The 27606-nt window shown below is 47.5% G+C and overlaps 1 protein-coding gene across 1 annotated transcript; it reads right to left on the reverse strand.

Moving 5' to 3' along the window:
* On the reverse strand, window positions 1-27374 carry tmem44 (transmembrane protein 44; the record flags this gene model as incomplete). The annotated part of the gene is made up of 12 exons (XM_083648301.1): window positions 1-48; window positions 1180-1358; window positions 2411-2576; window positions 14745-14882; window positions 15009-15077; window positions 15443-15580; window positions 15934-16104; window positions 17626-17712; window positions 22592-22758; window positions 26353-26443; window positions 26979-27105; window positions 27190-27374. 12 exons carry the CDS (start codon window positions 27372-27374, stop codon window positions 1-3), a joined length of 1566 nt encoding a protein of 521 aa, XP_083504427.1.
* Window positions 27375-27606: the final 232 nt, after the last annotated feature.

Here is a 27606-nt window from a genome sequence, read left to right on the forward strand (position 1 = left end):
TCAGAAGGGACAGAGATGAGGCCCAGAGACTAGGGCCAGAGACAGAGACTGGGCCAGAGACAGAGACAGGGCCAGAGACAGAGACAGGGCCAGAGACAGAGACAGAGACAGAGACAGGGCAATGCTTGCTCAGCATTCATCATGACATCAGAGGTACTAACATATGCCACTCCATTTTTATTCCTTTTTTTTTTTTATCCTGAGGACTTTTGTTTTTCCAATCTGTCAAAAACCTAGTCCTTCTCAGGACGCTGGTATATTCAGATGACCTGAATCCAGCGTCCTTTATGAGACAATCACCCGGGGCTCACAATTAATTATCAAGAAGCCACAAAGATGTCATCCGCGCTGGACTTTACAAGTGTCGCACCGAAATTTCAAACTCACCACAAGTTACCGGACAGTCTCGCAGTCTCGCGTGCAGAGTATTGAAAGTCAGCGAGGCTGATCAACATTTTGTATTGTTATTTTTTAAACGGGTCGACATATCTCTTCTTGTTTAAAACCTGGCCTATTCTGCCTCTGATTGGCTTACCCTGGTATTCTCAACCTGCCTAAACCCAACCCATCGGCGCCATCTTGAACTGTTGTTTAGAAAGAATCGACCCCGGTCGACCCGTTTCTATCAAAAACCTCAAAGTTAAAAGCAATGACATGTTGGTTTATTTCCAAGATGGTTGCAAACAAATGATGTTATTTTTTAATGCATAGCCTAATGTAAGAAAAAAAAGTTTCAGCCATTATAAAAAAAACAATTAATCTAGGTCAATTGATTAAACAGGAGGCTGTTTCTCTACGATTGGAAGTCTCTTCCCAAGAGCTTGGCTTCTGCCTTGCAAATGAAAGCTGACATGCCAAAACAGATCACAGGCAAAACAAGAGAGAAATAAAGATGTATGAAGCAATGAGTGAATTATAGATGTCTAGATATGTGCCCCTCAGGTCATGTTCACAGGCCAAACATCATTAATTTCTTGTGCGGGTATCGGCAATTGTTAGTTACCGCTCATTGCTTGTTTCCCAGTCATTTGTCTCAGCCAGAACATGTCACCAGAGGAATTGTAACAAGGAGGAGAAGAATGCGGTTCACGACTTAGCTCTAATCTGCGTATTGTCCCGTTATCACAGCTGATAATGGCCATCAGTTGAAAAAAAGGCCCTGTTGTGCAGCTCTGGCACCTGCCTGTCTGAAGACACGGTGCGGTCAGAGGGACTGGAGGATGGAGAGATGATGGAGGAGACCCGGTCGTCTAGTCTGGTGCTTATCTGCTCCTGCCGGCCCTTTTCCCAGTCCAGCCCTGATAACCCGGGCTGACTCGCTAAATACAGGATGTGACCCAATAACCTCGCTAGGCGGCCTGGGGAGCCATATTGTTTTATGAGGGGAGGCGTTTGTTACACATCCCGAATGGATCATCTGGCTGTTTAGGGGTCTCGATGTAGGCTAAGCAGCTGTTTAGGGGTCTCGATGCAGGCTAAGCAGCTGTTTAGGGGTCTCGATGCAGGCTAAGCAGCTGTTTAGGGGTCTCGATGTAGGCTAAGCAGCTGTTTAGGGGTCTCGATGTAGGCTAAGCAGCTGTTTAGGGGTCTCGATGCAGGCTAAGCAGCTGTTTAGGGGTCTCGATGTAGGCTAAGCAGCCAGGCTGATGAGTGTCGTCCATTTCATTTGTGATGTATACATCCTGACACAGGAGAGCTGTCTGCAAGGAAGGCCCAGAAGACGGAGACAAGGTAGGCAGCCTGTGAGCAAGCAAAGCACTGCAAGATCATTCAGCAACACTGGTCTGATGGGGTGACAGCACAATAGAGAGGCAAAGTGACCGCCTACTTCCTGCTTCAGCACTGTACCAGAGATTTTCATCCGCCATTTATTTTCCCATAGACATTTTGTAAAATGCTTATAAAAATAGTTTTACTTGTTCAAACCAAACGGTTCAGCTATATTTAGAATCGGGAGAGACCATAGAACATTTCACTGGGACCTAAACTTAAAAAAACAACATCGAAAAAATATTGTCTTTAAATCCGCAGTTTTTTTATGTTTTGGTCCGAGTGAAATGTTATGTGGTCTCTCCCGTTTCTAAATATATCTGAACCGTTTGATTTGACCAAGTAAAACTATTTTTTATAAGCATTTTATGAAATGTCTATGGGAAAATAAATGGCGGATGAAAATCTCTGGTACAGTGCTGAAAGCAGGAAGTGACGTTTCACTTTGGCTCTCTATATATAATATAGATATTACGCACACCACATGATAGAACATGGTGCAGTAAAACAAAACAGATGACTGGTCAATGTTTGCAGTTTTTATTGCCTTACAAATTTATATACCAAGTGTAGGTCATAAACACAAAATTGCTTCCCTTCCCTCGTCATCGAGCCATGCGTGCAGCAGGGGCGCTCTCACCCGCTCCTGCCCTGGGCGGGCTTTTCTCCGGGGGCCCAGGTGAGTCGCAGGTGCACAGGCTGAAGGCTTTGGGGTTCTTCGGCCACTCTTGCAGAGGAAACTCCTCCCCTTTCTCTTGTTGAGCTGGCAGATCGCTCCACTGTGCACTCGCCTCTTCGAAATCCCACTGGAATATAGGACAGGTGCAAGATACAGTCATGGAGCGTTACTGGACAAAACATTATGATGGTCATTCTGTATCACTAGCTTACTGTATACTGAGTCACACCTACTTTACAGTCACTTTACAGTTGTTCATAATCAAATAAATACCATTTCTCTCAGCTGCTCTTTACAGTGGAGATTCTAGAATCTGTTGGGGCCCTAGGCAAAAATTCCCAGGGGGCCCCTCCAACCAGCATTCACCACCATTATGTCATAAATAATCTGACACAAACAAAAAATGTATGAAGTCTAAACTTTTTTTTTTAATTCAAAATGGTTATTGATACACCTTGTGGTGCAACCTGGACACATCGTCAGTGATGAGCCCGGGATCATCGGGTGTTTCGGGTCTCATCATCAGACACCCTCACCCGGGTGACCCAGCCGGGTGTGATCAAGCCCCGACTTGTGTCCAGGTAGCGCATTATTACGCCACGTGTCACCCCACTACATGTTGTGCCCTGCTTTCATAGCATTCATAGCTCAAGTGTTAGCTTAGCTAGCCAGGTCAAAAAAAAGACAAACAAAACTTGACACCATTGCTCACTGAAGTTATTCAAGTATCCTCTCCAAGGCAGGCGACTAAGCAGCATTCACTTATCTGCTTAACCAGCATCTGCTCCACTGTCTTTCTTCCCTTTCCCTTATCCTCTTTGTTCTATGTTTTGACTTTCAGATCACTTCTTCACTGTCAATTCAAGAGAATGTAGGTGATTCATGTGTTTGACAGGAGTGGTTTACATTGACACACAAGCATCCCGTCAGACGTACATGATGTACGTACATTCTCATGTATGTGGGTTTCACTTTAAATTAAAATTTTAATTTAAAGTACGTGAGCAAATCGTCCAGGGAATGACATGGGGTCCCTTTAGGGAGGTTTAAATTTCATTGCAAATAGTCCATTGGTTGTTTAATGGGTAGGGGGTTACAGTCACTGCTGTGGAGTAAAGTTTGTTAGCCCTCGGGGGGGGGACCCTAATGGCCTGGGAGCCCCAAACAGTTGCCTGCCTTGCCTGTTCACAAGCTGTGCCTCTGGTTCTTTACCTACAGTAGTGCTTCTTGTCTTTGACATTATTTAGCACTTCTTCTCCATCTGTATTTATGCCAAGGCTGCGCCTGTTTGTAAATGTTAGTAATCTGGGTAATTCAAGTTTATTCTAATGTTACAATGAGTTAGTCATTTTTCATACGAGCATCAGCTAAATGGAGACAATGTCACATGTTCTGAAGTGTCCAAGCGTGGAGTTGAGTCCCTGGTCAGCAGGCATCACACAGCAGACCATAAACACCTCCCAAAATAGCAGAGGCCAGTGCCAATCCCCTATAGACGAGGCAACCATTTTGCTGGGCTTCCTAGGCAGACAGGCCCAGCCCAACGTTGCTCTTTAATCAAAGATCTTTAACAGCAGAACAATCGAGGCACAATGCAAATCTCAAACAATCACCCCCACCTCCGCTTCAGCCTCAACCCAGCGCTCAGCAGAAATGAGCCAGAAACACACATTACAATACAATAGACATTCCAGCTACGTAGCAGAGAGTTCTGACCTCTCCTTTATAACCCGGCGAGGCAGCTGGATTCGCATGAGATCATGATCACAGATCACATGACGAAATCCATCTCGCCACGCTCCAATCTGTTGGTTTGAATCCGAACCACCAGTGGTTCGCACCAATCAGTGCCCTGTGAGGCCGTTACGGGCGGGCTTTGGTGCGACGACAGCAAGAAGCGAGGCCGTGATAGACGTGATGGACAGATCGTTCATCCAATCACCCGCCGAGTATTTTTCTGAAAGTGCCTGCGTCTTTTAAATGGTTTGCAGAGCGGCGAGCGACTCGTTCCCACATGGTTATGTGAAGACAAAGCATCTGGCAACATCAGGTTATTCTGTTTAGGCAGGTAGTTTGTGAATTGCAAAATGCCTTGTATACCTTTGGAAACCCAGTTTAGATGAAACCACGCCCTGAACTCATTTGATTGGTCGCCCCCTCGTTACACACTCAACTCAAACTCAACAGTCAACTTTTACAGGAACAGTCTTTCCATGATATCCCCAAGCCTCTGTTCATTCTAAATGAATGTGTGGGATGGGCTTTTAGGCTGGCCTGTAGCACAGATTAGTCATATCTGTGCATATTAATACACACTGATTCACATTAGATCAGGCAAAGTCCTGTGAAATTAAACATCTTTTATTCTTATTTCATTCCTTCCCCAACAGAGTGATCACATGAATACAACTTCTTTTTTAAAGTTCTCAACATGAGGGTCTCCAGAAAATCCATACGTTGCTAAACTTCACTGTTAATATTTCATTTACAAGAAGTTCACACAATTCGAGAATGCAGAAGTAAAGTTTCACAGTTATCTCTCTACATACAGTCATGGAATTCTGGACAAAATCAATACAGCAACAATGTTCTCAGATTTGGGTCCAAGAGATAAAATATTATCAAATTAGGTTCTGTGGCACTAACATACTAAATTAAGGGTCATTGATATGAAAATCTCTACTTGGAACCTTCCTCAAAAAAGGAGCAGTGGGCAGCCACAGTGCAGCACCCAGGGACCAACTCCAGTGCCTTGGTCACAATTTTTCACCCTAACAGACGTGTTTGACAGGAGTACAGTATTTACCCTAACATACATGTATTTGATTTGCTATAAATACCGCCACGTCATAGCCTCGGTACTGACGACATTAACGCCGTCACCTAGGCAAGTGCGTCACTACTGCACTGACGACGTTAACGGCGTCACTCTGTGATTACTGGACTTGTTGTCACGCTAGGATTACATGTGATGCTGAGGTCGCTATGTTTCTAGATTACATGTGGCGTGAGGCAGCGTGTCTGGTCTTCATCTTGAAACTAGGTCGAGACCATCATTTCAATCATGAGAGACCAGAGGGTAAGGTTAAACGGCAAGCTTTATTAAAGTATGGCATGGCGATAGGATTCATGGCCTGAAGCGGTATGGCATTAGTTCTGATGGCGTGGCAGCATGGCAACTGATTCTTTGGCGTAGTGACTCCGTGGCAGGATGCCTCTCTTCTTGAGGCGGGAGGGCATCTGCTCGGAGAACCCCCCAAAAGAGAGAAACCTGAACGGCGACTTACGGCATGATTCGGCGTTGGCATAGTTCGGCGTTGAACCCCCCCCAAACTGACTGACTACAGGCTGCTCGGCACCTAGAACACTTGCGGGCTGCTCGGCACCCAGAACACTTCGAGTCGTCTGCTGAGGTCTTGCTGGATTAGTTATGTGACTACAGGCTGCTCGGCACCTGGAACACTTGCAGGCTGCTCGGCACCTAGAACACTTTGAGTCGTCTATTGAGGTCTGAATTAGTGAAGCTGCCTCCGTGTTGAGATTTGGGTTGAGCCCCCTTGGTTTTGAGATTTGGATTGAGCCCCCCCCCTGACTACAGGCTGCTCGGCACCTGGAACACTTGCAGGCTGCTCGGCACCCTAGAACATTTTGAGTAGTCCAGGGGTCTGGATTAGTGGGGAGACTACGGGCTGCTCGGCACCCGGAACACTTACAGGCTGCTCGGCACCTAGAACACTTGAGTAGTCTGCTGGGGTCTGAATTAGTGGTGTGACTACATTGGATTGAGCCCCCCCCCTGACTACAGGCTGCTCGGCACCTGGAACACTTGCAGGCTGCTCGGCACCTAGAACACTTGAGTAGTCTGCTGGGGTCTGAATTAGCGGTGTGACTACGGGCTGCTCGGCACCTAGAACACTTGCAGGCTGCTCGGCACCTAGAACACTTTGAGTAGTCTACCGTGGTCGGAATTAGTGATTTGTTGCGGGCTGTTCAACGCCGAGCGCTTGCAGGCTGCTCGACACCTGGAGCGCTTAATCAATTAGATCGACGCTGATTCGGGGAGTCCACCACCAACGCTGAGGAAAGCCTGTGAGGCTGAAACGTTCGTTGTATATTTGCTGCTGTGCGTATTAAAAGTTTACACTTTACAGATATCTGAGAGTGCTGTTTTTGATTTAATTTTTAAGTCCACCACCAATGAAATGTGAAGTCGCGGCTATTGCGAGGAATGTAGGGATGGGTGCCATGTGCTTACCATGTGACGCCTAAGGGAGGAGAGATCTTTGGGCAGACAATATGGCGGCCTGCTCTGGTCGGATGTAGGCCGCGTAGGCTGACGAGGACCAGCGGCCCATCTGTTGCAGGGAGGCGGAGGACGCCCCTTGCGCGGCGGCTGATGTGGCCGCGCCGATCCTGAAGGAGTGGCGGACGGTTTATTTACAGTTTTATGCGTCGACTAGCCAGTCGGAGAATGGAGTTATTATGGCACTAGCGGGTGCCTGCGCGAAGTGAGCAAATTTATGATGCACTTCTGGAAGCACTGCAATAGCTGCTTGTATGTGTTTTAGATCTATTTGTTGTGAGGTTTTATTTTATTTTAATTCTTTCTTATTGTGCTGTCTGTGTTTGTGTACGTATTTTATGTGGACCCGAGTCTGGAATGTGACTTTATGTATATGACTTTAGCGCCCCCTTGCGTTATAACTTCGGGGAGAGCGCTGGAAGGGAGCACTTGTTCCGCGCTCCGCCGACTTACTCCGGGGCATTGCTACTGCTGGACTGTGACTTTAGACTCGCCCCTGCGCAACGAGCGACTTGCGGCGGCTTTACTGCTGGCACTATAATTTCGGGGAGACCCCACTTGTTCCACCGACTTATTTCGGAGCATTGCTACTGCTGCGCTATGACTTTAGACTCGCCCCTGCGCAACGAGCGACTTGCGGCGGCTTTACTGCTGGCACTATAATTTCGGGGAGACCACACTTGTTCCACCGACTTACTTCGGAGCATTGCTACTGCTGCGCTATGACTTTAGACTCGCCCCTGCGCAACGAGCGACTTACGGCGGCTTACTGCTGGCACTATAATTTCGGGGAGACCAGCACCAATGAAATGCGATGAAAGGGTGCTACTGCGCAGGTTTGCCTTTGGCATGCTGCTTAAGGAGGTTGCGTTTTTGGAACGTCCGTTTGAAGACGATGGATTTGGTTCCGGCTTCGTCACCGGCCTGACTCCGCATTCAGCTTAATCAGAGACGTGACTTGATTTCGGCCTAGACAGTGGCACTGGGTTTGATTTCCGGTTTCGTCGACAGCGAGACTAAGCATTCAGCTTGTAGTCGGAGACAATGAATTTAATTTCTAGCCCCCTCAGCCGTGTTGTGTTGCGAGGACCAGAACTTTTGAGGCGGAGGACACCCCTTGCTGTGTGTGGCTGATGTGGCCGCGCCGATCCTGAAGGAGTGGCCGGAATAGTGCTCCGCTGGGAGGTCGCACATCTGGAGGGTCCGCTTGAGGTGAAGAGTGAACCAGGTTCTTGTCATGAGATGGTGGGGTGAGATGAAGGCGCCGTCGTAGGCTCTGGCTGTGGAGCTGGCCAGCCCCCCCCCTGATGTAGGACTGAGCGGCGTGGAGTAGCTGGGTGAGGCGGGATCGTGAGGGAGTGCCGGGGGCCTAGGACGTGGGTCCGGACTCATGAGAGGGTGAGGGCCGAGAACGGGGGAAGCGGCATTGGAGACGGGTCGGCTGCCGGATGGAGGTTTCGGAATGCGTCAGTACGATGAACACAGCCAACCACTGTCCAATGCAGCAATTAGCATAATGGCTGTCTCCTTAGGTTTAGTGCTCATGGCCTGTTGAGCCGAGATGTCATTGACCGAATATGACATTTGAATGGTGCAGAAGACCAATGTCCCATTGCTTTGAGAATAGATGCTGAGACGTCTCAGCTGCAGAGGTAGACGTGCCAGTGCAGGAGTGAAGAGAGCAGCTGACGAGGGAGTCCTCATCATTTGCAGCGGAGACGGCGGCGGGAGGTCGCCTTCCCTTCGAACTCAAGTCAGGAACAGAGTTAATCCTGCCCCACGTCAGGATAATCATGCGGTATGGATCTTAGAGGATAGACAGATCAAGTATTAGTTTGAGAGATAACAGTTGAGCCTTTAGCGTCCCTGTCTGTTTAAAATAAAGTGAATAAGAAATTAGTGTTTTGTCACTGGTTGGGACGGCAATGGAATATTTAATTATGTCAAATAAAATCTCGATAATCCTCAAATATTTCTCACCAAAGGTTCATGCATTTTTTTTTATTTTTTTTTTTTTTTTTTTATAGTAATATAAAAGTACCAACCAAATTTTACGGACTCAAGACTATATCGACACATCTTAATTGTTACTGTAAATTCAATGTGAAAATAAAGCTTGTCCCTTATGCCCGCAGCAATGATGCAAGTCCTTACTTTATATTTTACCAGCTGCTTCATATTACTTTGATTAAATGGTTTGATCAGAATTATTTAATGCTTACTAATTTCCCGAATACGTAACGAGGCACTTTATCCATCTATCTATCCTTTTATAGGCAGAAGTTATTTTCAAAGTTTCATTTGAAAAACAATTTATGAAAATCAAGCACTTCCAATAAGTATATTGATAAAGCATATTCCTGAACGTGATGGTTAAGATCAAGCATTTCCAACTTAATCGCTGAAATTGAGCTGTGCACCACCCACTGAGTGATTTGCATTGATGTAGTTACAATAGAACGCCACCAGAGTGCACCGGGGCTCAGCTAGAGGCACGAGATACTATAGCAGAATGAGAGTTAGGCTACATCATGCCAGCGTCGTGGTGATGAAAACCTGCCAGTAAACATCGGTGATATTGCCGAAATCAATCTGTTGGCAAACAGATCAACATGCCAACATAGTAGCTTATCCACCAGGCTACATGAAATGATGATATATGCTTGATTGAATACTCAACTTTAGGACAACGCAGGCAACTCCATTTCCCAGCGTCCTTGTCGGTGAGGTGACGTCACTCAGGAGGGCCCCCGCACGCCTGACGTTGATGCTAGCTAACGTTAGCTGCTAGCAGCAGTAGCCGACAGCCCTGGCTTGGCTTTAATGAAGAAACTCAGCGATGGGACTACATTTCCCAGCGTCCTTATCGGTGAAGTGACATCACTCAGGGGCACACTCCGGCTGCCGTAGTGATTAGCGATAGCTTGCTAGCAGTAGCATAGCCAGCAGCCGTGGCCTGAGGCCGTTCCCTGTGGGAGACGGAGCCTCCAAAACCCGGAGGCGGACGTGCCTCCCACTGGACGATCGGCGCGGCAAGAACAAACCGGTCCTCGTCCGGCGCAACGTCCACGCTGGGAGTCCTGCTCTTCAGCAGGGGAGCCAACCGCCCAAAGCAGAAGAGAAACAGCAGTGCAAGTGCAGTTCTTCCTTGAAAACTTGTGCTTGGAGATGGAAAGTTTTTGCACGACTTAACAGCTCTTCGTGGCTGCCCCCAGTCAGGATGCGGAGATATTGGCTAAACGCTTTGAGGATGCCTGCCCGGTTTTATCAATGGAGGAGCTACTAGCCAAGCGGGAGCTGCGATGAGAGATCCTTCCTCCGGAGACAGTAAGTGCAATGAACGAGCATAAGGATCCTACTGAACTTCGTACCTGGCTAGATTTGGCATTCAAACTCAGCACGGCAGCAATGAAAGTAACGCGTGAGATTAGCAAAGCGTTTGTCGGCAGCCGCAACGATTGGCAAGGTGGGGAACAGATCAGTGAAACGCGGCTTCCAGAGAAGGAATTGGATCAGTTTAGTGCAGCGGCTAGAGGGCAGACGACGTTAACGGCGTCACTCTGTGATTACTGGACTTGTTGTCACGCTAGGATTACATGTGATGCTGAGGTCGCTATGTTTCTAGATTACATGTGGCGTGAGGCAGCGTGTCTGGTCTTCATCTTGAAACTAGGTCGAGACCATCATGTCTTTGACAGGAGTATTAACCCTAACATACATGTATTTGACAGGAGTATTAACCCTAACATACATGTCTTTGACAGGAGTATTTGCCCTAACATACATGTATTTGACAGGAGTATTTACCCTAACATACATGTATTTGACAGGAGTATTTACCCTAACATACATGTATTTGACAGGAGTATTAACCCTAACATACATGTATTTGACAGGAGTATTAACCCTAACATACATGTATTTGACAGGAGTATTAACCCTAACATACATGTATTTGACAGGACTATTTACCCTAACATACATGTATTTGACAGGAGTATTTACCCTAACATACATGTCTTTGACAGGAGTATTTACCCTAACATACATGTATTTGACAGGAGTATTAACCCTAACATACATGTCTTTGACAGGAGTATTTACCCTAACATACATGTATTTGACAGGAGTATTAACCCTAACATACATGTCTTTGACAGGAGTATTAACCCTAACATACATGTATTTGACAGGAGTATTTACCCTAACATACATGTATTTGACAGGAGTATTAACCCTAACATACATGTCTTTGACAGGAGTATTTACCCTAACATACATGTATTTGACAGGAGTATTAACCCTAACATACATGTCTTTGACAGGAGTATTTACCCTAACATACATGTATTTGACAGGAGTATTAACCCTAACATACATGTCTTTGACAGGAGTATTAACCCTAACATACATGTCTTTGACAGGAGTATTTACCCTAACATACATGTCTTTGACAGGAGTATTTACCCTAACATACATGTATTTGACAGGAGTATTAACCCTAACATACATGTCTTTGACAGGAGTATTTACCCTAACATACATGTATTTGACAGGAGTATTAACCCTAACATACATGTCTTTGACAGGAGTATTAACCCTAACATACATGTATTTGACAGGAGTATTTACCCTAACATACATGTATTTGATGGTGGGAGGAAACTGGAGCATCTGGAGGAAACCCACAAGGGGAGAACATGCAAGCTCCACACAGAAAGGACCTGGGGCGTACCTTTGACTACTACTGTATAACCAAATGTGTTATGTAAGTTTGACCAGCAACAAACAGCACAGGCTGTCTCGTACAGCGTACGTACGTTTGGACCATGTGCTGGGGGGCCCTGGCTGTTTGGACCATGTGCTGGGGGGCCCTGGCTGTTTGGACCATGTGCTGGGGGGCCCTGGCTGTTTGGACCATGTGCTGGGGCCCTGGCTGTTTGGACCATGTGCTGGGTGCCCTGGCTGTTTGGACCATGTGCTGGGGGGCCCTGGCTGTTTGGACCATGTGCTGGGGCCCTGGCTGTTTGGACCATGTGCTGGGTGCCCTGGCTGTTTGGACCATGTGCTGGGGGGCCCTGGCTGTCTGGACCATGTGCTGGGGGGCCCTGGCTGTCTGGACCATGTGCTGGGGGGCCCTGGCTGTTTGGACCATGTGCTGGGTGCCCTGGCTGTTTGGACCATGTGCTGGGGCCCTGGCTGTTTGGACCATGTGCTGGGGGGCCCTGGCTGTTTGGACCATGTGCTGGGGGCCCTGGCTGTCTGGACCATGTGCTGGGGGGCCCTGGCTGTTTGGACCATGTGCTGGGGCCCTGGCTGTTTGGACCATGTGCTGGGGGGCCCTGGCTGTTTGGACCATGTGCTGGGGCCCTGGCTGTTTGGACCATGTGCTGGGGCCCTGGCTGTTTGGACCATGTGCTGGGGGGCCCTGGCTGTTTGGACCATGTGCTGGGGGGCCCTGGCTGTTTGGACCATGTGCTGGGGCCCTGGCTGTTTGGACCATGTGCTGGGGCCCTGGCTGTTTGGACCATGTGCTGGGGCCCTGGCTGTTTGGACCATGTGCTGGGGGGCCCTGGCTGTTTGGACCATGTGCTGGGGGGCCCTGGCTGTTTGGACCATGTGCTGGGGGGCCCTGGCTGTCTGGACCATGTGCTGGGGGGCCCTGGCTGTTCTCGAACACACTGCCTGAGCTGAGGGAGGGTCACGCCGTTTGCTTTTTCCTGCTTGGTGAATAGTCTCAAGTTCCAATTGTTTGACCCACAGCATCTGCCTTTGTTTCTGATTCAATGACATCCTCCATGACTTGGCTTAGTGCAGCAGCACAGCGAGGGAGCGTTTCTCCTGTGGCTGTGAGGGGAACACGTTCACTCTGTCTGCACACTACACCCTGTGGCTGTGAGGGGAACACACGTTCACTCTGCCTGCACACTACACCTTTACTGTGAGGGGAACACACGTTCACTCTGCCTGCACACTACACCTTTACTGTGAGGGGAACACACGTTCACTCTGCCTGCACACTACACCTTTACTGTGAGGGGAACACACGTTCACTCTGCCTGCACACTACACCTTTACTGTGAGGGGAACACACGTTCACTCTGCCTGCACACTACACCTTTACTGTGAGGGGAACACACGTTCACTCTGCCTGCACACTACACCTTTACTGTGAGGGGAACACACGTTCACTCTGCCTGCACACTACACCTTTACTGTGAGGGGAACACACGTTCACTCTGCCTGCACACTACACCTTTACTGTGAGGGGAACACACGTTCACTCTGCCTGCACACTACACCTGCACCGGGTTATTTTGCGGGCCTTCTTCAAGGCAATATTGCAGGATCTCCGTGTAAAAAGGCCTACTGCTACCGTTTCCACAAACACATCATTTTCATACACACACATGCATTCACTCTCATCCCACATACACACACCCATATGCACACACCCATATGCACACACACATACTTGCATTCACTCTTCCTCCATCAGCCTCCCGCCCCCCCCCATACACACACACACACACACACACACACACACACACACACACACACACACACACTATCTAAACACTTCCTGGTGATTTATTAGCAGAGTCTGAATGATTGTAGAGCCACCCAGGTCAAAAGAACACTTCCGGCCTGCTGGCTGAAGAAAGACTTTCTTGTGAACGAGATACGAGGTCGAATTAATGAAAGTCCAGACGACATCAGAATAGGGTGTGTGTTTCTGGATCAAGACCAGGGGCGTAGTGGAGGCTAAACGAGGCTTCAGATCAACTGTATCAAACAATGAGGGGGGGTCAAGACGTGAACTCACAAAACGTACAATACCTGCAGGTATTTATTGACCTGCTTCATCTTTTCCCTTCTTCTCTTTCCACACTGTGTTGCACCCTGCATCTCGTGTGCAGTGTGCACACACAGTCTGGTTGTCACAGTATGTACATTACAATCTCTTGATCCGTTTAGCCCCATAAAAAGGCAGGTTCAACTCCCCACACTAGTTTACATCAGTCATACATCTAGTTATACATCCGATCCATCCTTTCATAGCAGCCATGCGCCACCTTCGTCCTACATGCCAGGATGCTATCACCACCTAGTGGCGCACTGTGGGACTCACAGCTCATGCCTTCATGAGTAGGCACACATCAGGGGTGGGCCTGTGGACAGCAGATCCGACCGACCCGAGGAGGCCATAAAACAAACAAAGCAGTATTATTATTACTACTACAGCGTTTTGCATGGTTATACATTACCCGCTCACTAGACGTTTCTGTTGAATATCTGCTCTAATTACATCTAATGAGATAACTCATTTCCCGTTTGAAAATGTCACTTCCTTGTTCCTGCTGCAGTGGTGCTGAGCACTCTGCTGACCACTCTGCTGACCACCTACAGCCGAGGTAGAGGCAGCTCGCCTTGGCTGCTTGCTCATTTGGCTTGGCCTGTGGCTACCGTAACTAGCTCGACAAATACAAGACAAAAAGGGATTTCTGAGTGGTTTTGTCTGCCCTAGTGTGAGTGAGTGAGTGAGTGAGTGAGTGAGTGTGAGTGAGTGAGTGAGTGAGTGTGTGTGTGTGTGTGTGTGTGTGTGTGTGCGCGTGTGTTTTGTCACCTTTCACCTTGAGTTTGCATCCCTGTTAATAGACCCTACAGTTTCTAAAAGATGTGTTATACGAGAGACTGCGTTCAATTTAAGAGGTAAATAAAGCCCTTTAAAAAGTTATGACGGTTTCCTGCTTCCTCACACATGCAACACACTTCTCTTTGGAACATCATGATGATTACTGCACTGTATGCATTTTAATCTGGGCTCATTTCACATTCAAAACAGCAACTTTATGCACTAATTGAAAAGAAAATAATAATAATAAGTAATATAATAAGTGCCCCCAATTTTTTTTGAAAATGCCCCCATTTCTTAGACTGTGGGAGCAAAAAGAATGGGGGTAATGAGAAAAAGTGTATTTGATGACGTACCTCCAGATCAGAGCTGACAGTGGAGGACTCATAGGAGGTATCTAAGCCTAAGGAGCAGAATCCGTCGAGTCGGACCTTTCTCATCGTCTCCTTCAGAGCCTGCTGCTCCTCAGACCCCCCCACCTCCTGCAGGCTGCCCTGGCAACACAACCACAGCAGGTTATGGTGGAGAAACCACACTGCAACTATAAGAGAGATGGATTCCAGAAGAGAACACACACGCTATGCAGAGTAGCTCTCATATCAAGAGGACACTTGGCTTACTTGTCTTGCAGGTTGAACACTGACGTCCATATAATGGCCCATCTCAGTCATCTTCCTGATGTTCTTCTTCTTTCAGAAGAAGATTGAACAAACCCAAAATGAGAAGATGGAGAATTATTCGCCCGCATAAATTATTAAACAGACATCCAAGTTAAATCTCGCAGAGCAATGGCTGAATAGTACCGTTTACTTTTATTTACTTTTAAGCGGACCCTCTTATCTCACTACTTTATATAATAAGGCAGAGGGTATTTCTAGTCCAGAGTAATTTGAGTGCAACAGTGGAATAAGCTCAAATTGAAATTGTCAGTCCCATCGTCCAGACAATAGATGTAACAAAATATTCTTGTCAACAGATGAAGAGCTAGGAAAGGAAATAAGACCCAAGAGGTGAGGTGGAGTAGAAGACTTTTACTCTCCACTAATAAACCTACTTGCTGTTTTCTCTGTCTCTTCATGGCCCGGCTGTCCTGAGTGGGGGGACCCGTGTCCCCTAAGAGGCTCTCTCTGTCTGGACAGAACCTCTGAGGACGCCGCCTGGCCCCTCTGCTGCACCAAGAGGTGACTACAATCTGACAAGGCAGGGTTAAAGGTCAACAGCCTGGGCGTCCGGGTAGTGCAGCAGTGCCGACCAACACGAGGGTCGCAGGTTCGAGGCCCCCCGTGTTGCTTGGTCGGGCGTCCATACAGGCACAATTGGCCGTGTTTGCGGGTGGGAAGCCGAATTAAGGGTATGTGTCCCGGTCGCTGCACTAGCGCCGGCCCCCGAAGTCGTTTGATTGGTCGCCGCAACTGTTTCTTCTTCCCGCCCTGTCAAGCAAGCGACTCCTCCCAGCTCATCCGCTACACACACACACACACACACACACACACACACACACACACACACACACACACACACACACAGAGAGCTTGTGGAGGATACGAGCAGGTCCAGGGCAGCACAGCAGCTTGCCGACAGCAGCCAGGGCATGGCTCTGACAACCTGCTCCATGTCAGTGTGGGAGAGCAGGAGGGCCGCGCTGTAGAGAGCGCCCCCTAGTGAGCATAGCACCGCAGAGAGCACAGGACCAACTGCCACCGTCTCCGTTCTGTGCTGGACGACACACAAACATTGTTCCCTTAAACTTTTTGGCTTCAGTACCCCTTTTCCCTGACTTCTGAATCCAAGTAACCCCTTTACCCAACTACAACATTTTGCTTAAGGAGCGTTCACACCGAGATATTTATTTTTCGCTCTGTCGCTCAAGTCAACCCTTTGGAATCGCTCTGTCGCTCTGTTTAAATCGCTCATCAACAGGCACACGAAATGACGGACATGTGGGGGATATAACGTTACGCAATGTCATGATGTTTGTCCACTACGAGCCACCGTCATTGTTTACAAGCTAAGCCTATCAGCGTGCTCCTAATGCGAGCTGCATACCGGTAGTACAGACTTCACTTCATGTCAGCTGTCAGCCTGTCAATGCGGTTTGTTGCCACACAATAAACCAGCGGTTTGTTCCAAGCCAGAGTGATCCTTGACTCGCTCTCACACGGCAGCCAATCAGCATTGAACAGCGAGCGACTGATGCCAGCGTATTTTCGCTCGAGTTGGAATATTTCATCTTGAGCGACGAGCGTATTTTCTCCCTATCGCTCTGTCTCTGCCGCTCGGACGCCCAGCGATTATTCTCCCAGGCGAATATACGCTCAATCGCTCGTTTGCATTGACTTTGTATGTAAACTCGACGCCAGCGACAAACTTTAATAGGTCGGTGTGAACGCACCTTTAGAGAACTGCAAGAGAAAACGATCATAATGATACAATGAATGAATGATGATAACCAACCCTTTGAAGAATATAGACGGTTTTAACTTGACAACAAAACATTCTAAATTGAACCCCCGCTCACTTCCTGTTGCAGTGTTTGCTATGGACATAAAAGAAAAAAAAACATTCAAGTGCAGGACTGACCATTCCGTGAAAACAGTCTATTGACTGAGCAGCGAAAACAAAAGTAACGATGTCAAGTGAATATTTCTGCAGTTTGCCGAATGCTGAGAATAAAGGAAGTGCTGTGGGGTTGCGCTCTGGTGAAAACCGTCTATAACATTACAAAATAAGAAAGGGAGTGAAAGAGTTGCAATTAGTGCCTCCTGAGAAGATTCATTTTAACGTTTCATTTATTTTCATGATTTATTCTTACAATGTTCCATTTCCTCCTTTCTCTCAAGTACCCCCTGTAGGGGTGCACATACCGCAGTGTGGGAACCACTGCCTTCAAGGATATAACCGTGATGAAATGTCTATGTTGGGGCAGTAGTAAGAGCAACACATCACGCACGTCAGGCACGTGGAGGTACAGGCTATGACATCATGCAGGTCACTTACTGCTCTGGAGAGTGCAGGCAACTTGGAGGTACAGGCTATGACATCATGCACGTCACTTACTGCTCTGGAGAGTGCAGGCAACTTGGAGGTACAGGCTATGACATCATGCACGTCACTTACTGCACTGGAGAGTATAGGCAACTTGGAGATACAGGCTATGACATCATGCACGTCACTTACTGCACTGGAGAGTGCAGGCAACTTGGAGGTACAGGCTATGACATCATGCAGGTCACTTACTGCTCTGGAGAGTGCAGGCAACTTGGAGGTACAGGCTATGACAAAGGAGAGCAGGCCAAGTGTGTAACCCAGGATTTCAGTGTTGTCCTGTTGGGCACACAGTATTTATTTATTGATTTTATTTATTGATTATTTACTGATTTTAATTCAGCTGTTACAATCTTTAGATACAACAATGAAGGGCTGGGCGATACTCCCATATTATCCTTTTCTTTTAGTGGGATGGGGATTATTTATGGGATATCATGACAATTAATTCTGCCGTCTAGATTTTACACACAAAAAAAACAATCTTTCTTTCTTTTTACACAAAATAAAGTATGGAACATAATTTTAAATAATATTATTTGAATGTTTCTATTTTGTTTCACATCACACACGTAACATTCAGTTCAACTGGATTTAACAAGATTTTGCTTACGTGAGCCATATCATGATATAAACCTTAGCCCAGCCCTAAGAGAGATATTGACCAAAGTTTAAGATTTGATTTCAGAACCTGAAGGGACATTTAAGGTGAAATCATGGACAAATATGTTTGTCATTACACACAATTGACGATTATGGGAATTACAGGGAAAGTATCCAAATGCAAATCTATTTGTCTGTGCAACAAGATCAGACATGTCCACTGTGCAACAAGATCAGACGTGTCCACTGTGCAACAACATCAGACATGTCCACTGTGCAACAACATCAGACATGTCCACTGTGCAACAAGATCAGACATGTCCACTGTGCAACAACATCAGACATGTCCACTGTGCAACAAGATCAGACATGTCCACTGTGCAACAAGATCAGACATGTCCACTGTGCAACAAGATCAGACATGTCCACTGTGCAACAAGATCAGACATGTCCACTGTGCAACAAGATCAGACATGTCCACTGTGCAACAAGATCAGACATGTCCACTGTGCAACAAGATCAGACATGTCCACTGTGCAACAAGATCAGACGTGTCCACTGTGCAACAAGATCAGACATGTCCACTGTGCAACAAGATCAGACATGTCCACTGTGCAACAAGATCAGACGTGTCCACTGTGCAACAAGATCAGACATGTCCACTGTGCAACAAGATCAGACATGTCCACTGTGCAACAACATCAGACATGTCCACTGTGCAACTAGATCAGACATGTCCACTGTGCAACAAGATCAGACATGTCCACTGTGCAACAAGATCAGACATGTCCACTGTGCAACAAGATCAGACATGTCCACTGTGCAACAAGATCAGACATGTCCACTGTGCAACAAGATCAGACATGTCCACTGTGCAACAAGATCAGACATGTCCACTGTGCAACAAGATCAGACATGTCCACTGTGCAACAAGATCAGACGTGTCCACTGTGCAACAAGATCAGACGTGTCCACTGTGCAACAAGATCAGACATGTCCACTGTGCAACAAGATCAGACGTGTCCACTGTGCAACAAGATCAGACGTGTCCACTGTGCAACAAGATCAGACATGTCCACTGTGCAACAAGATCAGACATGTCCACTGTGCAACAAGATCAGACATGTCCACTGTGCAACAAGATCAGACATGTCCACTGTGCAACAAGATCAGACATGTCCACTGTGCAACAAGATCAGACATGTCCACTGTGCAACAAGATCAGACATGTCCACTGTGCAACAAGATCAGACATGTCCACTGTGCAACAAGATCAGACATGTCCACTGTGCAACAACATCAGACATGTCCACTGTGCAACAAGATCAGACATGTCCACTGTGCAACAACATCAGACATGTCCACTGTGCAACAAGATCAGACATGTCCACTGTGCAACAAGATCAGACATGTCCACTGTGCAACAAGATCAGACATGTCCACTGTGCAACAAGATCAGACATGTCCACTGTGCAACAAGATCAGACATGTCCACTGTGCAACAAGATCAGACATGTCCACTGTGCAACAAGATCAGACATGTCCACTGTGCAACAAGATCAGACGTGTCCACTGTGCAACAAGATCAGACATGTCCACTGTGCAACAAGATCAGACATGTCCACTGTGCAACAAGATCAGACATGTCCACTGTGCAACAAGATCAGACATGTCCACTGTGCAACAAGATCAGACGTGTCCACTGTGCAACAAGATCAGACGTGTCCACTGTGCAACAAGATCAGACATGTCCACTGTGCAACAAGATCAGACGTGTCCACTGTGCAACAAGATCAGACATGTCCACTGTGCAACAAGATCAGACATGTCCACTGTGCAACAAGATCAGACATGTCCACTGTGCAACAAGATCAGACATGTCCACTGTGCAACAACATCAGACATGTCCACTGTGCAACAACATCAGACATGTCCACTGTGCAACAAGATCAGACATGTCCACTGTGCAACAACATCAGACATGTCCACTGTGCAACAAGATCAGACATGTCCACTGTGCAACAAGATCAGACATGTCCACTGTGCAACAACATCAGACATGTCCACTGTGCAACAAGATCAGACATGTCCACTGTGCAACAACATCAGACATGTCCACTGTGCAACAAGATCAGACATGTCCACTGTGCAACAAGATCAGACATGTCCACTGTGCAACAAGATCAGACGTGTCCACTGTGCAACAACATCAGACATGTCCACTGTGCAACAAGATCAGACATGTCCACTGTGCAACAAGATCCGACGTGTCCACTGTGCAACAAGATTAGTCATGTCCACTGTGCAAGAAGATCAGACGTGTCCACTGTGCAACAAGATCAGACGTGTCCACTGTGCAACAACATCAGACATGTCCACTGTGCAACAACATCAGACATGTCCACTGTGCAACAACATCAGACATGTCCACTGTGCAACAAGATTAGTCGTGTCCACTGTGCAACAAGATCAGACGTGTCCACTGTGCAACAAGATCAGACGTGTCCACTGTGCAACAACATCAGACATGTCCACTGTGCAACAAGATCAGACATGTCCACTGTGCAACAAGATCCGACGTGTCCACTGTGCAACAAGATTAGTCATGTCCACTGTGCAACAAGATCAGACGTGTCCACTGTGCAACAAGATCAGACGTGTCCACTGTGCAACAACATCAGACATGTCCACTGTGCAACAACATCAGACATGTCCACTGTGCAACAACATCAGACATGTCCACTGTGCAACAACATCAGACATGTCCACTGTGCAACAAGATCAGACATGTCCACTGTGCAACAAGATCAGACGTGTCCACTGTGCAACAACATCAGACGTGTCCACTGTGCAACAACATCAGACGTGTCCACTGTGCAACAAGATCAGACATGTCCACTGTGCAACAAGATCAGACATGTCCACTGTGCAACAAGATCAGACATGTCCACTGTGCAACAAGATCAGACATGTCCACTGTGCAACAACATCAGACATGTCCACTGTGCAACAACATCAGACGTGTCCACTGTGCAACAAGATCCGACGTGTCCACTGTGCAACAACATCAGACGTGTCCACTGTGCAACAACATCAGACATGTCCACTGTGCAACAACATCAGACATGTCCACTGTGCAACAACATCAGACATGTCCACTGTGCAACAAGATCAGACATGTCCACTGTGCAACAAGATCAGACATGTCCACTGTGCAACAAGATCAGACATGTCCACTGTGCAACAAGATCAGACATGTCCACTGTGCAACAAGATCAGACATGTCCACTGTGCAACAACATCAGACATGTCCACTGTGCAACAAGATCAGACATGTCCACTGTGCAACAACATCAGACATGTCCACTGTGCAACAAGATCCGACGTGTCCACTGTGCAACAAGATCAGACATGTCCACTGTGCAACAAGATCAGACATGTCCACTGTGCAACAACATCAGACATGTCCACTGTGCAACAACATCAGACATGTCCACTGTGCAACAACATCAGACATGTCCACTGTGCAACAACATCAGACATGTCCACTGTGCAACATCAGACATGTCCACTGTGCAACAGCATCAGACATGTCCACTGTGCAACAATATGAGACATGTCCACTGTGCAACAAGATCAGACGTGTCCACTGTGGAACAACATCAGACATGTCCACTGTGCAACAACATCAGACGTGTCCACTGTGCAACAAGATCAGACATGTCCACTGTGCAGCAACATCAGACATGTCCACTGTGCAACATCAGACATGTCCACTGTGCAACAAGATGAGACATGTCCACTGTGCAACAAGATCAGACATGTCCACTGTGCAACAAGATCAGACATGTCCACTGTGCAACAATATGAGACATGTCCACTGTGCAACAAGATCAGACATGTCCACTGTGCAACAAGATCAGACATGTCCACTGTGCAACAAGATCAGACATGTCCACTGTGCAACAAGATCAGACATGTCCACTGTGCAACAAGATCAGACATGTCCACTGTGCAACAAGATCAGACATGTCCACTGTGCAACAAGATCAGACATGTCCACTGTGCAACAACATCAGACATGTCCACTGTGCAACAACATCAGACATGTCCACTGTGCAACAAGATCAGACTAGGGATGTAACGATAACCGGTTTGAATGATAACCATGATAAAATTCCTTACCATAACCGTACCGTTTCAAATTGTCATTATCATTGAAACTGTGGTACCGTGATTAGAGCGCTTTGAAAAACATGGTAAATACTGTCCATCATCAACCAAAGTTGGCAACCGTCTCCCAGTTGCAAACGCTCAGCCTTGGATAAATGATTTCAGTGAGTGTATCAATCCTTTTTTGGTCTGAGTTTTCAATATAAAACTTGGTGAAATGATTTCTGTGAGTGTATTAGTACTTTTTGAACATTTTCAGCACATTTTAACAAACCGTAATAATAACATAACCGTGATCATTTTGGTCACGATAATCATGATGTGAAATTTTCATACCGTTACATCAAATCAAATAGCCATAGAGTTGATATGTGCTGCTTACCTGGAGGGGGACATTGAGCATCCTCCTCCCAGAGACAGGCCCCTGTGCTGGGCTCTGGGGGCTCACCTCCCCCCTGGAGGTCAGGAAGCCTCCGCCCAGCACCATCAGGACACACACGGGCAGGAGGTGCTGCCTCCTGCGTCTCCTCAGCATCCTCAGCCTGCGATCTGAGGGAGGGCAGTGTAGGAAATCATCCAAGGGTAAGCTGCCCCAAGACATCTCAGAATGCTCCTAAAAACTATGAACCAGGGGGCAGAAAATTGCCCCCCAAGATTTCGATCATTTTATTTCCATTCGATTAATTTCATTTCCGTTTCAGTCTCTAACACACACGTGTTTCCAGGCTGCAAGTCTGTCTGCATGTGTTTCCAGGCTGTAAGTCTGTCTGCATGTGTTTCCAGGCTGTAAGTCTGTCTGCATGTGTTTCCAGGCTGCAAGTCTGTCTGCATGTGTTTCCAGCCTGCAAGTCTGTCTGCATGTGTTTCCAGGCTGCAAGTCTGTCTGCATGTGTTTCCAGCCTGCAAGTCTGTCTGCATGTGTTTCCAGCCTGCAAGTCTGTCTGCATGTGTTTCCAGGCTGTAAGTCTGTCTGCATGTGTTTCCAGGCTGCAAGTCTGTCTGCATGTGTTTCCAGGCTGCAAGTCTGTCTGCATGTGTTTCCAGGCTGTAAGTCTGTCTGCATGTGTTTCCAGGCTGCAAGTCTGTCTGCATGTGTTTCCAGCCTGCAAGTCTGTCTGCATGTGTTTCCAGGCTGCAAGTCTGTCTGCATGTGTTTCCAGGCTGTAAGTCTGTCTGCATGTGTTTCCAGGCTGCAAGTCTGTCTGCATGTGTTTCCAGCCTGCAAGTCTGTCTGCATGTGTTTCCAGGCTGTAAGTCTGTCTGCATGTGTTTCCAGGCTGTAAGTCTGTCTGCATGTGTTTCCAGGCTGCACGTCTGTCTACATGTGTTTCCAGGCTGCAAGTCTGTCTGCATGTGTTTCCAGGCTGCAAGTCTGTCTGCATGTGTTTCCAGGCTGCACGTCTGTCTGCATGTGTTTCCAGGCTGCAAGTATGTCTGCATGTGTTCCCAGGCTGCAAGTCTGCATGTGTTTCCAGGCTGTAAGTCTGTCTGCATGTGTTTCCAGGCTGCACGTCTGTCTACATGTGTTTCCAGGCTGCAAGTCTGTCTGCATGTGTTTCCAGCATGCAAGTCTGTCTGCATGTGTTTCCAGGCTGCACGTCTGTCTGCATGTGTTTCCAGGCTGCAAGTCTGTCTGCATGTGTTTCCAGGCTGCAAGTCTGTCTGCATGTGTTTCCAGGCTGTAAGTCTGTCTGCATGTGTTTCCAGGCTGTAAGTCTGTCTGTATGTGTTTCCAGGCTGTAAGTCTGTCGGCATGTGTTTCCAGGCTGCAAGTCTGTCTGCATGTGTTTCCAGGCTGCAAGTCTGTCTGCATGTGTTTCCAGGCTGCAAGTCTGTCTGCATGTGTTTCCAGGCTGCATGTCTGTCGGCATGTGTTTCCAGGCTGCAAGTCTGTCTGCATGTGTTTCCAGGCTGTAAGTCTGTCTGCATGTGTTTCCAGGCTGCAAGTCTGTCTGCATGTGTTTCCAGGCTGCACGTCTGTCTGCATGTGTTTCCAGGCTGCACGTCTGTCTGCATGTGTTTCCAGGCTGTAAGTCTGTCTGCATGTGTGTCCAGGCTGCACGTCTGTCTGCATGTGTTTCCAGGCTGCATGTCTGTCGGCATGTGTTTCCAGGCTGTAAGTCTGTCTGCATGTGTTTCCAGGCTGCAAGTCTGCATGTGTTTCCAGGCTGTAAGTCTGTCTGCATGTGTTTCCAGGCTGTAAGTCTGTCTGCATGCGTGTCCAGGCTGCACGTCTGTCTGCATGTGTTTCCAGGCTGCATGTCTGTCGGCATGTGTTTCCAGGCTGTAAGTCTGTCTGCATGTGTGTCCAGGCTGCAAGTCTGTCTGCATGTGTTTCCAGGCTGCACATCTGTCTGCATGTGTTTCCAGGCTGCACGTCTGTCTGCATGTGTTTCCAGGCTGCAAGTCTGTCTGCATGTGTGTCCAGGCTGTAAGTCTGTCTGCATGTTTCCAGGCTGCAAGTCTGTCTGCATGTGTTTCCAGGCTGCAAGTCTGTCTGCATGTGTTTCCGGGCTGCACGTCTGTCTGCATGTGTTTCCAGGCTGCACGTCTGTCTGCATGTGTTTCCAGGCTGCAAGTCTGTCTGCATGTGTTTCCAGGCTGCAAGTCTGTCTGCATGTGTTTCCAGGCTGCATGTCTGTCGGCATGTGTTTCCAGGCTGCAAGTCTGTCTGCATGTGTTTCCAGGCTGCAAGTCTGTCTGCATGTGTTTCCAGGCTGCAAATCTGTCTGCATGTGTTTCCAGGCTGTAAGTCTGTCTGCATGTGTTTCCAGCCTGCAAGTCTGTCTGCATGTGTTTCCAGCCTGCAAGTCTGTCTGCATGTGTTTCCAGGCTGTAAGTCTGTCTGCATGCGTTTCCAGGCTGTAAGTCTGTCTGCATGTGTTTCCAGGCTGTAAGTCTGTCTGCATGTGTTTCCAGGCTGCACGTCTGTCTGCATGTGTTTCCAGGCTGCAGGGGCAGAGAACATAAAGGCCTGTTTGCCACGTTCAGTGGCAACCTTGGGGACGGACAGTACATTTCCTACACTGGGGAGGAGAACACACTGGACACATGTTACAGTAGCATCTACTGCAGCTTCTGTTCATTTGCTTGGTTATCTGAAGGACTTTTTAGATATGTCAGTTTACCGTTTTGCCTACTGGGTTTGGCCAACTGTGTGCCAACATCAAGCCTGCTTACAATGAGCCTGTGCTGAAGACTACCGTACTTGTTTGATTCATTACACTGCTTTATTCCTCCACTGGGAATGGAGTGAAGGCTTTGAACGGACAATAGTGAGGTGCAAAGAGCCAGTGAGATCTGATATGTCGCTGACCAAGAGCAGGCAGTAGAATACTAACCACATCTGCAAGTGGCAGTGAGGTTTGATAGGCTGAATTTGATCAGGAAGCAGCCAGTAGGCTACAGTATTGGGGAAAAGTGTGTTTAGAAAGGAAGATATGATTAGTGAGAAAATAGTCTACTGTACCCATATGATTTCACACAAAGTAAAACATATATTTTTAATTTACTGCTAATAATTTTGCACTGTGACCTTCTGGATTGTATTGTCCTTATGGTTTATTATTTTGCCTTGTACAGTAATACGTTTTATTTTCTTAATGTTTGTATTTATCCCGTGCTCTTTTCTTTTTTGTTATGAATTTTATGTAAAGCACATTGAGTTGCCTTTGTCTATGAAATGTGCTATAAATAGATTGGATTTTTTTTTACAGTAACCCCCCCCCCATTTTCTCCCCAATTGTACTTGGCCAATTTCCCCCTCCTGCCCCAGTCGCTGCTCCACCCTCTGCCAATCTGAGGAGAGCCGTAGACTAGCACCATGCTTCCTCTGAGACATGCACAGTTGCCAGCCGCTTCTTTTCACCCGACAGCGGGGAGCTTCACCGGCAGGACGTAGAACGTTGGAGGATCACGCTATTCCCACCAGTTCCCTCCCGCCCCGAACAGGCGCCAAAACCGAGCAGAGGAGGCGCTGTGCAGTAACCAGGACACATACCCCTAATCCGGCTTCCCAACCGCAGACACAGTCAATCGTGCCTGGGGGGGAGCGAACCTGCGACCCTCGTGTTGGTAGGCAGGGAATCTACCACTAAACTACCCGGACAGCCACACTTGACTTTGACATGCATCTCTTCTTACCTGCTTTGGAGTTCCAGCACAGGCACATTGGAAAGAAGATGGAAGTGAAATTCACAACATCCACAGCAGCAGCAAAGGCAGCCATTAAAACCTATAGACAGGAGGTGATATAGTTAGAATAAGTTACAAGGGGGTGGTTTAAAAAATACATACTGCTCACCTGGCGTAATCCAAGTCTCCAAAAGCCCTGAGATGCCAAATTGACTTTGAAAGACACCCTGTTTTAGGTTAGATCTTCATTGTACCACGATACGTATCCCAGGGCATTCCTCCTTCCTAGCTTCTTCCTATGGCTACAGTGAAGATTTCAGCTAAAAAAAACTGCGTAATGACATCTCTTTAACTTAGCATCTCAGGGCTTGTGGAGACTTGGATTAGGCCAGGTGAGCCGTCTATGGAAGCATTTTTCTCTTTTTTTACATTGGAAAGTTGGTCACCATTCACTTCAATGGTTTAGCTCCTAAACTTTAGGAGCATTCTATTTTGCTGTGAAACGCCACAAATGTTTTGTGGACTAAAAAAAACCTCCACCAGGCGTCCTTCCATCGGCATGGGGGTGAGTAGCATTTATAATGACTGAATTTAATTTTTTGGGTGAACTTATCCTTTAAGGTGATCTCTGTTACCTGAATCTCCAGCTGTCTGGACAGAATGGCTCCAATGGTGCTGCACAGGTTGCCGAGGAAGCAGTAGCAAGAAGTCGCCGCTTCTTGTGGATTTTCTCCCCGAAAGGTGCACCTGTGATACATGAGCCTTCAGCACAGAACACGGAGGTTACAGCCAAGCAACGCTGGAACAAACGACTTGAGCAAAATGCTGCTCGGAAAACGCACTTACACAACACATGAGAGCAGCAGAAGCAGCGCAGACAGAGCGCCGAGGCCGACGGGGACGCACAGTTTGTCTGCGGCGGGGGAGACACAGGTGGAGACAGAGTCCACGCAGAAAGAAAGCAGAACAGAGAGAAAACTGTTGCCGTTGTCTCTGCTCTGTCCATCCGAGATCCATGTTACAGTAGCCATGTTTGTAAAGAAGTCTAAATTCCGTGTTGATAATAACAGTCAAACGAATCCATCATCAACCACATATCAAATGCGCAGGAAGCACAGGTGTGCACTCCGCCCGCTTGAGTATGGCATGCGCGCAAATATTTGAGGGAGGGGAGGGGTCACCTGCGTTCACTAGCCTGCACATCAGTAGCCTCAACGCGAGACTCATCACTCATTCTTCCTTCTAAAGTGGATTTGTATGGAG

The sequence above is a fragment of the Poromitra crassiceps genome, assembly GCF_964638095.1.
Source record: "Poromitra crassiceps genome assembly, chromosome: 12".
Classification (NCBI taxonomy): domain Eukaryota; kingdom Metazoa; phylum Chordata; class Actinopteri; order Beryciformes; family Melamphaidae; genus Poromitra; species Poromitra crassiceps.